The 14,145-nt window shown below is 48.3% G+C and overlaps 1 protein-coding gene across 2 annotated transcripts in view; it reads right to left on the bottom strand.

Annotated features, from left to right (window-relative positions):
* Positions 1-12,264, bottom strand: part of LOC133766793 (kinesin-like protein KIF9) — a 43,593-nt gene extending 31,329 nt beyond the window's left edge. Inside the window, exons 1-4 of one of the 2 annotated variants that reach the window (XM_062200532.1) lie at positions 11,469-11,505; positions 5,602-5,699; positions 3,799-3,964; positions 1,985-2,091 (exon numbers count right to left, since the gene is read on the bottom strand). In XM_062200532.1, the coding sequence (XP_062056516.1) occupies positions 1,985-2,091; positions 3,799-3,964; positions 5,602-5,699; positions 11,469-11,505 (408 nt within the window). Of the gene's footprint in view, positions 1-1,984; positions 2,092-3,727; positions 3,965-5,601; positions 5,700-11,468; positions 11,506-12,180 lie in introns of those variants that run through there. The other variant, XM_062200533.1, reaches the window with a different exon arrangement.
* Between the last annotated feature and the right edge of the window lie 1,881 nt (positions 12,265-14,145).

The raw sequence follows: 14,145 nt of genomic DNA, 5'->3' as shown, positions 1-14,145 counted from the left end.
TGGGGAGCCAGCCAGTACAATCCCTGAGGTCCCACTTTCTCTTGACAGTACAGACCTGTGCTGTCTAAAATGGTAGACACCAGCCACAGATGACTGCCGAGCAGTTGCCAGTGGCAATGAACTGAAGCTTAAATTTCATTTAACTTCAGTTAAACTTTAATTACAAACTAGTAATTCAGTTATTGGTAAGCTTCCTAAGTATATTTGGAGCAACTTGGGTACATAAATCTTTCCTCAATGCTAACTTCTGTGAAATCTAAATACAGACCCAATATTTCTGACTAACACTGCCTAAACTGAAATGCGCTTTAGGTGTAAAACACACATTGAATTTAAAAAACTTAGTATGAGAAAAAGAATTTAAAATATCTAGATAACTTTTATATTGGTTATATGTGGAAATGATACTTGGGGTTTGTTGAGTTAAATGAAACACATTGTTAAAATTTTCACCAATTTTACTTTTCTATGGGTCCTGGAAAACTCAAAATTGCATACCTGACTTGCATCATATTTCTGTTGGACGACACTGAGGCATACTACTAAAATCTAAGCTGCTGAGCTACTGAATGAAACTTTGGCAGTGGGGTATGAAGGGCATTGCTTCAAAAACAAGAGCATGGACAGCATACAGACTGGAGGAGTGTGTACACTTCTTATAGGGCAGGACCGTAAAATCAAACATGTCCTTGGAGAAAGATCTTTCATCTCCTACCTCCAACCAGAGGGTCCTCCAAGAACCCTGTAAGCTAGTGGGCCCCAAAGGAGGGCCCCTCTGCCTGTCTTTTTTTTTTTTTTTTACTTTTTGACAGGCAGAGTGGCTAGTGAGAGAGAGAGGCAGAGAGAAAGGTCTTCCTTTTGCCATTGGTTCACCCTCCAATGGCCGCCGCGGTTGGCACGCTGCGGCCAGTGCACTGCGCTGTTCCGAAGGCAGGAGCCAGGTGCTTATCCTGGTCTCCCATGGGGTTCAGGACCCAACCACTTGGGCCATCCTCCACTGCACTCCTGGGCCACAGTAGAGAGCTGGCCTGGAAGAGTGGCAACCGGGACAGAATCCGGCGCCCCAACCTGGACTAGAACCCGGTGTGCCGGTGCCACCAGGCGGAGGATTAGCCTGTTGAGCCACAGCGCCGGCCCTCTGCCTGTCTTTAGTCATACTTCCAGAACTCCAGCCCTGCAAGGTCAAGTCCCATCCTGCCTCTTGTCTTGGCTCTTTCAGGGGATGTAGTGGTGAAAGAGACCAGAGCAGGCCATCAGGAAAGCTCTGCAGGGGTTCAGCTTCCCCTCATTAAGGCCAGGAACATTGGGGAGGGGGGTATTTGGCATAGCTGTGAAGCCATCCCTTGGGATACTTACATCCCATATTGAACTGCTTGGGGTCAAGTTCTGGCTCCACTTCCAATCCAAATTCCTATTACTGTGCAGCCTGGGAGGCAGCAGACAACGGATAAAGTACTTGGGTCCTTGCCAACATGTGAGAGATGTGCATGGAGTTATAGGCTCCTGGCTTTGGCCTGACCCACTACCAGCTGTTGCGAGCATTTGGGGGAGTGAACCAACTAACAGAAGATCATTCATTCATATTCATTTTCTCTCTGTTTCTCTCTCTCCTCTCTGTCTCTCTTAATAAAAGTAAATAAAACTTTAAAAACTGTTTTTTTTTTTTTTTTAAACAACCCAGGAGCATGATTAGGAACTTTGAATCCTTAGGACCTTTGAATTCTTAATTACAGGATCATGGGCCATCAGAGCTCTTCATAAATGAGGGCTCAGCTCAGGGCGGGTATGGAGCAGAGTCTGAAACCTGGTTTCCAGATACATCAAACCCCACCTCTGGCCATGTGTATCCCATCTGATACCAGCATTGGCTCCAATTCCTCTGAGGGCTGGATCCCATGACTTCAGTAGCTGGCCGGGGCTGGGCAGTGTCTGTGGCAGAAAGAGGGGACCCGTGTGGCACCCCTCCCAAGGGCCCAATCTCTACCTGCTGCAGGGCACGAGGGAGGATCCCCCGGTGCTTGTAATTCTCAGTTGCCCCCGTCATGGTGTATGTCTTGCCAGCTCCTGTCTGCCCATAACAAATGATGGTGCCTGCAAACATTTCAAAACATGTCTTGGTGACATTCAGGAAAATAACTCCAAAGACAATTCTCCCACTCCCCTGGCAAGTCTCAGGTCAGCAAGGACCTTGGGATGAAGGTGGGCAATGGGATCAGTCAAACACGCCAGGAATCCCCCCATGGAGGTGGTGGATAGACAGGGGAACTGTGACATTAACAACCAAGACACAGACATCTGCCCTGAATCTGGGGTCACACAGTATTCCTCTGCCCCTTTCACCAAGAGATGTTCTGGTCTTGAGGCTTCCCAGAACATGGAAGTGCAGGGAACAGAGGAACTGGAATGCTTCCCAAAAAGACGAGGAAGAAGACAGGAGCTTCAGCCCATGTTTATGAAGTCTATCCACAGGAGACATCAACTTAGCTACAGAGACGAAACCTTTAAAAATCTCCATGAAGAGACACAGTAGGGTGGGCATTTCCTGCCAATGCTGAGAATTCTCTGCTGACTGCAAATTCCCAAAACATCAAACAAGGCCCCTGGTCCAGAAATGGGCCACTACGAGCAGGCCAAGATCTGGTCCCACTGGCCTTCCTGGGCAGAATTTCACGTGCACCTGTCATGTCCTTTAGGTCTCTACCCCCACCAGGCAGTCACCCTGGGGTCTACCTGCTCTTCTTCCTGGCTTGGCCAGTCTGAGCTAGACCCCATCCCAGAGGCTGCCTCTGGGCGTTCACATAGCAGACCAGCTGGGGCCACAGTGGGCTGTGGAAATTACTTTTGCTCTAGTTCCAGGGATTGGTGGCAGGTTTGAAAAGAGGGGCCCTAATTCAGCATTTGAATTAGAGTCAGAAACAGGGTCTATTATCCCAACAAACTGAGCAGGAAGGAGTCACATCAGTTGACTCACAGCCCATTTGTGCTTCTACAGCACCCAGTGCCCAAGACACTCAACCTCCCTGGGCCTTCCTTCCTGTCTCCACCTCCTCAGGGCCACATTCTCTCAGGGCATCATGAAAACCAATGAGAGTTTCCTTGGTCAGTGGGACCATATGGATAGCATGCATGAAAAACTGCAATATTTGAGCATCCATACTCAACAGACTTACATAGAAAACCTAAAATATGCAAAACCGGAACATTCTAGTTAGCAACCACCACATGGCAAAAATCAACATTGCAAAAATCTATGATGTATTCTTTTCAAGGATTTTAATCCTTTTAATATTTTAAAGCAATCTTAAACTGAACAAGGTTGTAAAATTCCCTAATAAAGCTGCTTTTAAGAAGATCAAATTCTAATCAAGTTTTTGGTGGAATGTAATTAATCCTATAACAGAATATGAACAGTACATTGATAATATTATAGAACAGAAATAGCTCCTAGCAGGCAGCAAGAGAAAAATGTTTGAACCCTGTCAAATTCATCATAAAAGCGTATCTTCAAAACTAATATTTGAGGGATCTGAGACAGATAATAGTTGGACCTCTATGACATGTAAAAAAGCCAGGGGCTTTTAATCTTCCTAGGAGGGTAGGATCCCAGAACATGGGATCAAACCATGGCGACAGTGTCACCAAGCAAACAGTAAGTTTATCACCACAAGAACATGCAGACAGAAAAATAAGCATACAAATGCTAGGAAATATGTGAGCCTTTTATTTCATTCACTACAGAACCGTCACACCTCTTGCTTCAGGAGGGGCTCCTGGTAAGACAATAGTTAATTAAATTACCATTGTAGCCATCAAGGGCCTGAGAAACCACATCTTGTGCCACTGTCTCATAAACCAAGTCCTGGGATGCGTCATGGAGGACTCCATCCAGCTTGAATGACCAATCTGTCTGCTGGTTATTGACAATTCCTCTCCTTGTGTCCTTTTTAAAGTGGATATCAATGCTCTGGGAAAAAAAATAGGTAGAGAAGGTTATTTGTCAGGAAACTGGTGCAAAAAAAAAAATCATTGACCTTGAGAAAATAGCAGTGAACTTGAGAATCCATAGGAACTCCCTCATATGCACTGATAATAGGCACGAATGCTTTTGGATGGGAGAGGGAAGCTCATGCACAGAGGCCACAAGACATCAGTAGTGGAAGGGTCTAGAGCCTGGAGCACCCCCCAGTTTCAGCACAGTTTAGAAGGTGCTGTCTGTCGTGCTTCCCCCATCTATGTCACAGGGTCGGGCAAACGTTCTGATTAAGCAAGGTGAGATTCAGCAAGTACGTGGAGGTACTGAATTAGGTACTGAGCTTGGTGACAAGCCTGGGTGCCAGCCCCACCTCCCTGCTTCGCTGCTCCCTGCTGTGAGGCCTCCCTCAGCTCTGCATTGTGGTGAGCTACTACCTCTACACCTGGTGTGGGCCAGTGTAACTAGGAAAGAACAGCCACAGAAAACACCCTGGCCTTCCCGGATACGCTCACTCGCAGGGATCATAGTGAAGTGGGGGAGTCCAGCTTGCTGTGGTCAGCAGATATTTAGGTGCACGCTCCTTGGCAGCTGGGCAGCTGTGGCTGCAGCTGGTTCAAGGGCACCATCGGGTAAGGTCAATTCCCATAGGATCCCCACCTTCTTGATGCAGACTTCTGATGTGAACAGACTCTTGATGAAATCTTGCACTGGCTGGGAGCCAAGACATGGCCACGCAGAACGACACTAACACCAAGAACACGGGCTGCAGTAGGCCCACAGACGTTTGCTGAACGAAAACAATCAACACTCGGCTGCTGACCTAAACCTGCACAGGCTTCAGAAGGGTTCTCAGGACACAGGCCAGATAAATCGTTCCAGTTCTTGTGATTGGCTTCTCACACTGCCTTGATAAATTTAGCAGTAATAAACTCAAGACATTCTTAGGCGCAGAGGCTATGGTGCCCTGGGATAAGCTGACACTTGGGATGCCCGTACACCACATCAGAGTGCTGGTTCAAGACCCAGCTCCTCCACTTCTGATCCAGCTTCTGGCTAATGTGCCAGCAAAAGCAGCGGATGATGGTCCAAGTATTTGGGTCCCTGCCACTCACAGGTCTAGGCTCCTGGCTTTGGGCTGCTCCAGGCCTGCCTGTTGTGAGCATTTGAATCAAAAGACAGAAGATTCTCTCTCTCTCTCTCTCTCTCTCTCTCTCTCTCTCTCTGTTTCTCTGTCTCTCTCTCCTCCCTCCCTTTCAAATAAACAAATAAGTCTTTTTTAAAAAAGACATTTTTACTATATTCCCTCAAAGATTACATAATGCCAGACCTAATCACCAGAAAGTGTTGAGTGTGGGAAAATGTCCATTTTCTTGTGTCTGATACAGGGTAAAGGTAAACCTATTAACTTACTAAAGATTAAACTATTAAAAGACAAAGATGGGAGGCCCAAAAACTTCCCAAATAACAGTGTTGTGAGGGAGTGGTTTGGACTTGACAGACTCTAGAATCCACTGGAACTCTGACCAGTTCTGTCTTGGTCCTGAGGCAGCTGCTCAGATAGAGGGTCACACTACTGAGGTAGGACAGGGAGAGGCCCAGGCAGGGGAAGGCAAACACAGGGCACTTACTTTGTTGTCATCTCCATAGGTGATCATTTCATGAGCAAAGTCATCAGTGGGTTTGACACGCACAAACGCATGAACTTTTTTCCTAGTATCCATTCTAGCTAAGGAGAAGAGAAAGACAAGATTTTCAGCAGCCATTGTAAAATAACGACGAGTTATTCATGAAGATCAGAAGATCAGGAATTCATTAAGAGATCAGAAAGAGCACCATTTCCTCCTGCCCCTCGGAGGGCCAGGCTTCCTCTTGGCCCCTCAGCAGGGCAGTGCTCTGCCTAAGACACTGTTCAGCAAGCATGTGTACTCCCTGCCTCACCATTTGTTACCAGAGACTCTGTAAGACCAAAACTCTTTTTGGAGGCTCCCTATCTTAGTCAGCTTTGCATTACTATAAGGAAATACCTGAGGCAGCTTAACTTTATGGAGAGGGAAGGTTTGTTTTGGTTTGTGGTTCTGGAGATCTGCCCATTGGTTCAGCCTCTGGTGATTTTCTTGTTGGTAGACTCCCGAGGTAGCCCAGGGCATCACCTGGCAAGAGGCAAGGAGCGTGTGTGTCTGTCTACACAACGTGATCTCTCGTCAAGCCACCAGGATTCAATCACAGGGCCTCACCTAACAATCTAACCTAACCTCTATCGAATGCCCCACTTCTAGACTTCGTTGGATTGAATTATTACCCTTAGAATCATTAATGTAAGACTCTGCAGACTAAACTCTTGTTTGAGGGGAACAAATAACCAAGCCATAGCACTTCCTTTATTTGCCTCATCTTAGATATTGTTTCTAGAAATGTTCTGCATCTAAGATGGGTCCACTTATGTTTTGCCTCACTGGTTCTATCTTCTTCAAAAACACTATAGACGACATTCATTTTGGGGCTGGCGCTGTGGTGCAGCGGGTTAAGCTGCTACCTGCAGTGCCGGCATCCCATACAGGTGCTGGTTTGTGTCCAGGCTGCTCCTCTCTGCTATGGCCTGGGAAAGCAGTGGAAGATGGCCCAAGTCTTTGGGCCCCTGCACCCACATGGGAGACCCAGAGAAGCTCCTGCTTTTTGGCTTTAGCCTAGCCCAGCCCCAGCCATTGCAGCCATTTGGGGGAATGAACCAGAGGATCAAAGACCTCTCTTTCTGCCTCTCCCTCTCTCTCTAACTCTTTCAAAATAAATTAAAAAATCTTTTTTTTTTAAATTTTTATTTTTTTATTTTTTACAGGCAGAGTGGACAGTGAGAGAGAGAGACAGAAAGAAAGGTCTTCCTTTTTGCCGTTGGTTCACCCTCCAATGGCCGCCGCGGTAGGCGCGCTGCGGCCGGCGCAACGCGCTGATCTGATGGCAGGAGCCAGGTGCTTCTCCTGGTCTCCCATGGGGTGCAGGGCCCAAGTACTTGGGCCATCCTCCACTGCACTCCTTGGCCACAGCAGAGAGCTGGCCTGGAAGAGGGGCAACCGGGACAGGACCGGTGCCCTGACCGGGACTAGAACCCGGTGTGCCGGCGCCGCAAGGCGGAGGATTAGCCTATTGAGCCGTGGCACCGGCCAATAAATTTAAAAATCTTAAAAAAATACATTAATACTCATTTTTTCTTCTTTAACATGGCTTGCTTTAGATACAAGATCTCCTCTTCTACTTAGATCAACTGAATCGGAAACATACCCTGACGGTATATTTAGTATAGTCTAGAATCAACTATTCTTTCTCTTCTCACTCCATTGAAAGAAAAATCAAAAAGTCCCCTATCTTACCCTCTTCTCCTAAAACCTAAGTATAGCCTCATCATTTCCTTTCAGGTAGCCACAAATACATGTGTCTTCCCTCATCTGTGCTATCATGAATACCATGTGCAAGCTCAGTAAAATGTTAAAATTAAAATCAGTTTCTAGTGTTATTTCCTGGACTATGACGGAATACAAGTGAGAGGGAGGCAGATTTGGGTAAATGACTTTTCTAGATGTTAGGATGGAAAAGACCTTCTCAAGGTAGCGCGTTGACAAACACTGTCAACAGTTAGGTCAACAGGGATGCTACAAAGGTGACTGCTGCACTGAATGGAGGACTGATTCCTGAGACCCTGTCCAATAAAAATAACTTATAAAGATTTAAAAATCGAATTGCACAACCCTCTAAATAATTAATATCATATTTTCTAGGATATTAGTATCACTGGCCAAATTACACTGAACCCCCTCTTAGGAATGCTTGTGTAAAAATATTCAATATTAATCAGATGGTCAGTTTTGTTTCTAACACTGATATATGTGAAGAAACAAACAGGGTTATTAAACAGAGGTGATAGGGTATGGTACTGCAGCATATTGGGCTAAGCCTCTGCCTGCAGTGCCAGCATCTCATATGGGCACCAGTTTGGATCCTGGCTGCTCCTCTTCCAGTCCAGCTCCCAATTAATGGCCTGGGAAATCAATACAAGATGGCCCAAGTACTTGGCCTGGGCTCCTGCACCCATGTGGGAGAGTCAGAAGAAGCTCCTGGCTCCTGGCTTTGGATCAGCCTAGCTCAGGCTGTCGCAGGGATTTGGGGAGTGAACCAGCAGATGGAAGACCTTTCTCTCTGTCTCTCTCTCTTTCTATTACTACAACTCTCAAGTACATAAATATCCTAAAAAATAAACAGAGGTGATAATGACACTAACTTTTACTGCTTTAAGGGAGACTTAAAACTTAATCAACTTTTCATTATACACACTGATGACAAAGGATTATATATCAAGAGAAACTTGCAAGATTTCCAAGGAAAGCTAAGTGAAAACCATCTGTAATCATCATTGTATTAAATATGGTTAAATAATACTAAAAATAAGATAAAAATCTCTAACTTTATTACTCAAAATGACTGGAAAAATCAATAGAATAATTTTAAATTGTCCTAAGATGAAACTTTTTTTTTTTTTTTTTTGGACAGGCAGAGTTAGACAACGAGAGAAAGAGAGAGAGAGAGAGAGAGAGAGAGAGAGAGAAAGGTCTTCATTCCATTGGTTCACCCCCCAAGTGGCCGCTATGGCCGGCGTGTTGCTGCCGGCGCGCCTCGCCGTTCCGAAGCCAGGAGCCAGGTGCTTCCTCCTGGTCTCCCATGCGGGTGCAGGGCCCAAGCACTTGGGCCATCCTCCACTGCCTTCCCAGGCCACAGCAGAGAGCTGGACTGGAAGAGGGGCAACTGGGACAGAATCCAGCGCCCCAACCAGGACTAGAACCCAGGGTGCTGGTGCCGCAGGTGGAGGATTAGCCTAGTAAGCCGCGGCACCGGTCAAGATGGAACATTTCTAATTTTACTTATAAACTTTGTATTATTTTATCTGAAATAATACAAGTTTCATATTTTTTCCTTTTTCTTAATAATTTGAAGAATATCATCACATAGCAGTCCTAAAATTAGGCTGTCAAACTTTTTAAAAAATATTTATATTCATGGTACTATAAATATAAATATTAAAAATCCACTAGGAACTACTGCTCCATATTGTGGATGGAGAAGGGATGTGCAGGCACAATGGTTGCTATGTTATACACTTCTCTTTTGACCTTCCATCAGCGTCAGATCAGTTCAACAACAAATGATGCATTTGCCCCTAAAATAAAGAGAAAGGATAGAGGTAAGGCTAAAGAAAACTTCTGGAAACACTTTTGAAAATGACAATCAACAAAGGCATTTGCTGTAGCATTTGTGTAAGGTTAGGGAAACGAGGCATCAGGAGCTGTCAATTTCCAGCTTCAAATTGGAAAAAAATTGCTTGCTGACACCACTGCCGGGGACTCTGGCAAATAAACTGAAAAGTTACTTAATATACTCTAAAGTAATTTTAACACCGTTAGTGTAAATAAATGAAGAGATAATCACATATTACAGATATTTCTTCCTTTGTGTAGTTAGTATTGTGCTTTTAAAAAAATACATTAGAGGCTGATGCTGTAGTGTAGAAGGTAAAGCCACTGCCTGCAGTGCCGGCATCCTATATGGGCATCAGTCTGAGTCCTGGCTACTCCACTTCTATTCCGGCTCTCTGCTAATGCTCCTGGGAAAGCAGAGGAAGGCCCCTGCACCCAAGTGGGAGACCTGGAGGAAGCTCCTGGCTCTTGGCTTCAGGTCAGCCCAATCCCGACCATTGTGGCCATTTGGGGAGTGAACCAGCAGATGACAGATTTTCTCTCTTTCAAATAAAATAAATAAATCTTAAGAAAAATACATTAAAAAATGATAACACTTTACATGTTAATTATCTAGAAGGGGTTATTGTTACCTCACAAAAATTACTTCAGATATTAAAAATATGTCTTTCAACATGTCCAGACATAATTTATTACACTTGATTTCCTCTTCCAATTATATCTCCCTAGAGCATGCATGTATTTCCTATATTTCTCATGTTATTAGGAAGTCTTCCCCTAGCCACTCTGTGACTAATTAGACCTTTGTGTTTTATTTTATTTTTAAAAAAGATTTATTTATTATTTATTTGAAAGTCAGAGTTACAGAGAGAGAAGGAGAGGCAGAGAGAGAGAGAGAGGTCTTCCATCTGCTGGTTCACTCCCCAACTGGCCACAATGGCTGGAGCTGCACCAATCTGAAGCCAGGAGCCAACAGTTTTGTATTTTTAGAATGTATTTTATATTTTAGAATCTTGGGGCTGGTGCTGTGGCATAGCAGGTAAAGCCGCCACCTGCAGTGCTGGCATCCCATTTGGGTGCTCCACTTCCATTCCAGCTCCCTGCTAATGTGCCTGGGAAAGCAGCAGAGGATGGCCCAAGTCCTTGAGTCCCTACACCCATGTGGGAGACCTGTATGAAACTCCTGTCTCCTGGCTTGGGCCTGGCCCAGCCCTGGCCATTGTGGCCATTGGGCAGCGAACCAGTGGATGGAAGACCTCTCTCTCTCTCTGCCTCTTCTTCTCTCTCTGTAACTCTGAATTTCAAATAAAATAAATAAATCTTTAAAACAATGATTCTGAAAGATATCTAGGGTGAACAAAGATAATGGCTTGTCCACTTTAAGTCCCCATATTTTTGTCTGCAAATTTGAACTCCAGAGATAAAAAGCCACAGATAGTCCCCTCATAAATTCCAAAGGGAGAACATCTCACCTGTAGGTTCCCTTTGATCTTTGCTGTTGGGGAGTTAGGAGAGAGTGAGTTTTGACGCAAACACTTAAGCTCTATTTTTTTTTTTTTTTGACAGGCAGAGTGGACAGTGAGAGAGAGAGACAGAGAGAAAGGTCTTCCTTTGCCGCTGGTTCACCCTCCAATGGCTGCCACGGCCGGCACATGGCGCTAATCCGAAGGCAGGAGCCAGGTGCTTCTCCTGGTCTCTCATGGGGTGCAGGGCCCAAGCATTTGGGCCATCCTCCACTGCACTCCCGGGCCATAGCAGAGAACTGGCCTGGAAGAGGGACAACTGGGACAGAATCCGGCACCCCGACAGGGACTAGAACCCGCTGTGCTGGCGCCGCTAGGTGGAGGATTAGCCGGTTGAGCTGCGGCCCCGGCCTCTATTTTTAAAGTTCTGAAAAACACTTCTGCTGTCACTCCCGGGGCCCATCCTCCTGCCCTGGGAAGTTCAGATGTCATCCATGGTATCCTTTGAAAGGGTCCATGAAGAAGCAGGGGCGCTCTGAGAGCAGGTGCCCAGGCCTCAAACGACCACAGCAGGAGTGGAGCACAGCCCTGCCCCCAGGCCTGACCCTGCCCTGCGGACAACTGGCCAACATGCACATGCAGTCACCTTTCCGCTGCCCACAGCCCCGGTATGCTCATGCCCCAGCTCCAAGCATGCCGGGAGCCACACCCACCTGCAGAAACCCTTCTGCATGAACCACACCCTCCCAGGAGCCTGCTACCCGGCAGCTGCTCAACACTGACACCTGCACTTACTGAAATACTGCTGGTTATTGTTCTTACGCCGCTTCATTTGAGCGAGCTTCAAGCTTCCAGATTAAACTACAAGGTGCTTGAAGGCAAGGACTAGGCCTTTTCTCTCTTTTGAATCCCCCCACCAGGCCCAGAACAGTGCCCAGCACACAGCAGGTGCATAAGAAATGGTGGCTGGTGGTGACGAAGGGCGTGGCTGGAAGTCAGAAGACAGCTGAATCTCCCTATGTGTGTCCATCTTCGGTCACTACTGAGAGCCCCAGGGACATAGGATGTCACTCCCTCCCATACCGTCTCCAGTTCTGAGCCCACAGCCCTGCAGGAGACTTGGGTTTCCGGGTGCCAGAAGCCCCTCATCAAATTTTCCCTTTTGGTGGTCCTCCTGGGAAATACCCCTCTCTTCTGGACACCACCTTCGGGGGGTTCTGGTGCAGCAAAGTGAGCCAGGACACCCCCGAGTTGAGAGGCTCGTGGCTTCCTCATTTGAGAACGAACAGATTTGCCACTCAGCATCCCTGACTGATGGGAGAAAAGGCACCAGGCAGGTTCCTGTCCTTCAGCGCTCCTGCCCAGACGGGGGTTCTCATGGGGAACCCTCATAGCCACAGTACCCCCCAAGCACCTGGACCCAAAACTCAGGGCCCAACCGCACCCAGCCCTCGGCTGAGCACAAAACTGCGATCCACACAAAACCAGCGTTTGTCTTTTTTCTTACCCTTCGTAGGGAGCCCGGGTGGCAAGGGTCCCTGTGCCCAGTGCTGTCTTCTTTCTGTAAGGGTTTTCTCACCCGGAGGGCGAAGGGCCTGGCCCTGTGACCCAGTGAGAAAGCCCACGGGTACAGAAGAATCCCGAGACTCCTGGTCGCCGCCTCACGCCTCGGCAGCTCCGTGGGACCCGGGGATACTACTAGCTCCGAGGACCCCTAGCTGCAGTCAAGACTGAAACAGGCCCCGCGGTGCTGTGCGCTTCCGCGCCGGGCTTTGCAAACGAGCGACCCAAGTCGGGGACCCCCGGAGGCAGCGGTTTTCGAGCTCCGGCCGTTGGCACCGCCCGGGCGACATCGTCCAGCCTAGTCCCTTCCACTCCTCCCTCTGGCGCGCGGCCGCCACCGCAGGCACCTAACTCCGCACGCGACCCGCAGTCAGCAGGTGCGGCAGCCCAGCTGTGTACACGGTCGCCACGGCAACGAGCCGCGTCCGGGAGCTCCGGGGAGGCGTGGCGGTGAGCCTGCGCGCCGAGGACGCGGCTCAGGGCGGCGCAGCAGGGCATCCGAAACCAGTCTACCCGGGCTGAAGGCGGCAGGCAAGCCAGGAAGCGGGGCTTTCGCTAGTTTGCAGCTACGGTGGCCGCGCCAGCCGGCTCGCTCCCAGCTCCTAGCCCTACGCCGCCGCGCCACGGTCAGGGCGGGGAGGTGGCGGTCGGCGCCGAGAAGCCGGAGGACCCCGCGCACCTGTCGGTGTCCGGTGTCCGCGCACCTGCGGGGTCGCGCCTGCGGCGTCCTGACGAGCGGTGCGACGTGAAGCTCTAGGTCCCCGGGCTGGGCGCTGCGGGTGAGGGGCGAGGGGCCAAGCAGTCGGGACGAAGTTGCCGGACGGAGAAGAGCGCAGCCCTTCAGGCCTTGGAAGGAAAGGCTGAGGCGCGCTGCTGAGGGCTTCGGACACAGAGGGCAGGGCGCTCGCCTCCCTCCCATCACAGATACCGGAAAATGGACTTGCGGTCCCTCAGTGGAGAAAAGGTACTGACTTCTCACAGTCCGCGCCACGGAAGCGCTTTCCCGAAGCACTGGAGACATTCGTCCGTGCGCCTCCAAGTTGCCTGTGCTGGTGTAGAGGTGGAAAGTTCACGTTAGGAGTCAGCGCCTGCCCTTGACCGCTACCCGGCCACCTCCTAAGATCTGGGAATGGGAGGCACACGGCCTCCACCACCTCAAAGCGGCTCACACAGGCTGCAGGGAGATGGAACTCTTACCCACCTGCTTCTCACCAGCACGAAGCATGGCGCCGTGCTGGGGGCCTACAGTGAGGCCAGGCTGCTCCGAGCTCGCTGCTTGTTGGGCTTCGGCTTGGAAGGCTCTCAGGATCTGTGGATGAAACGGTTCAAAATAAACAATTATGCAGGCATGTTCCTGTCTTCCTTATTTTCCACATGGTTAAGGAAACTTTTCTTCCATATACGAGGGGATGTCAACAAGCTAGTGAAAAATGGAGTTTAAAGACTATAAATCTTACTTCTCAACATAAGCTCCATCCAGTTCACGACGCTTTCCTAAGTGATGATAATGAAAGAACTTGGATTTTTTTTTTTTTTCCAGATTAGGAAATAAAAACAAGCCAAAGGAGCCAAGTCAGGACAGTAAGATGGATGTCTAATGATTTCCCATAGAAACTCTCAGGAAACTGCCCTTGTTTGGTAAGGGGAGTGAGCAGGAGGGAGTTCCGTCATGGTTTCATAAAGCTTTGGCTAACTTTATCAAAACACTCTAATGAGCAGATGATGTTCTTTGGCCCTCCAGAAGTCAACAGACAGAATGCCTTGAACGTCCCCAACGCCGCTGCCGTGACCTCTACTCTTAACCAGTGCACTTTTGCTCTCACTGGACGTCTTCCACGTCTTGGGAACCTATACCTTTGATTATGCTTTGTCTTCAGGATCCTAGTGGTAAGGCCATGTTTCATCTCCT

Source organism: Lepus europaeus, chromosome 9 (genome assembly GCF_033115175.1).
Source record: "Lepus europaeus isolate LE1 chromosome 9, mLepTim1.pri, whole genome shotgun sequence".
In the NCBI taxonomy this organism is placed as follows: Eukaryota; Metazoa; Chordata; class Mammalia; order Lagomorpha; family Leporidae; genus Lepus; species Lepus europaeus.
Note: the sequence above shows the minus strand (reverse complement) of the source record. Positions and strands in the feature narration are given on the sequence as shown.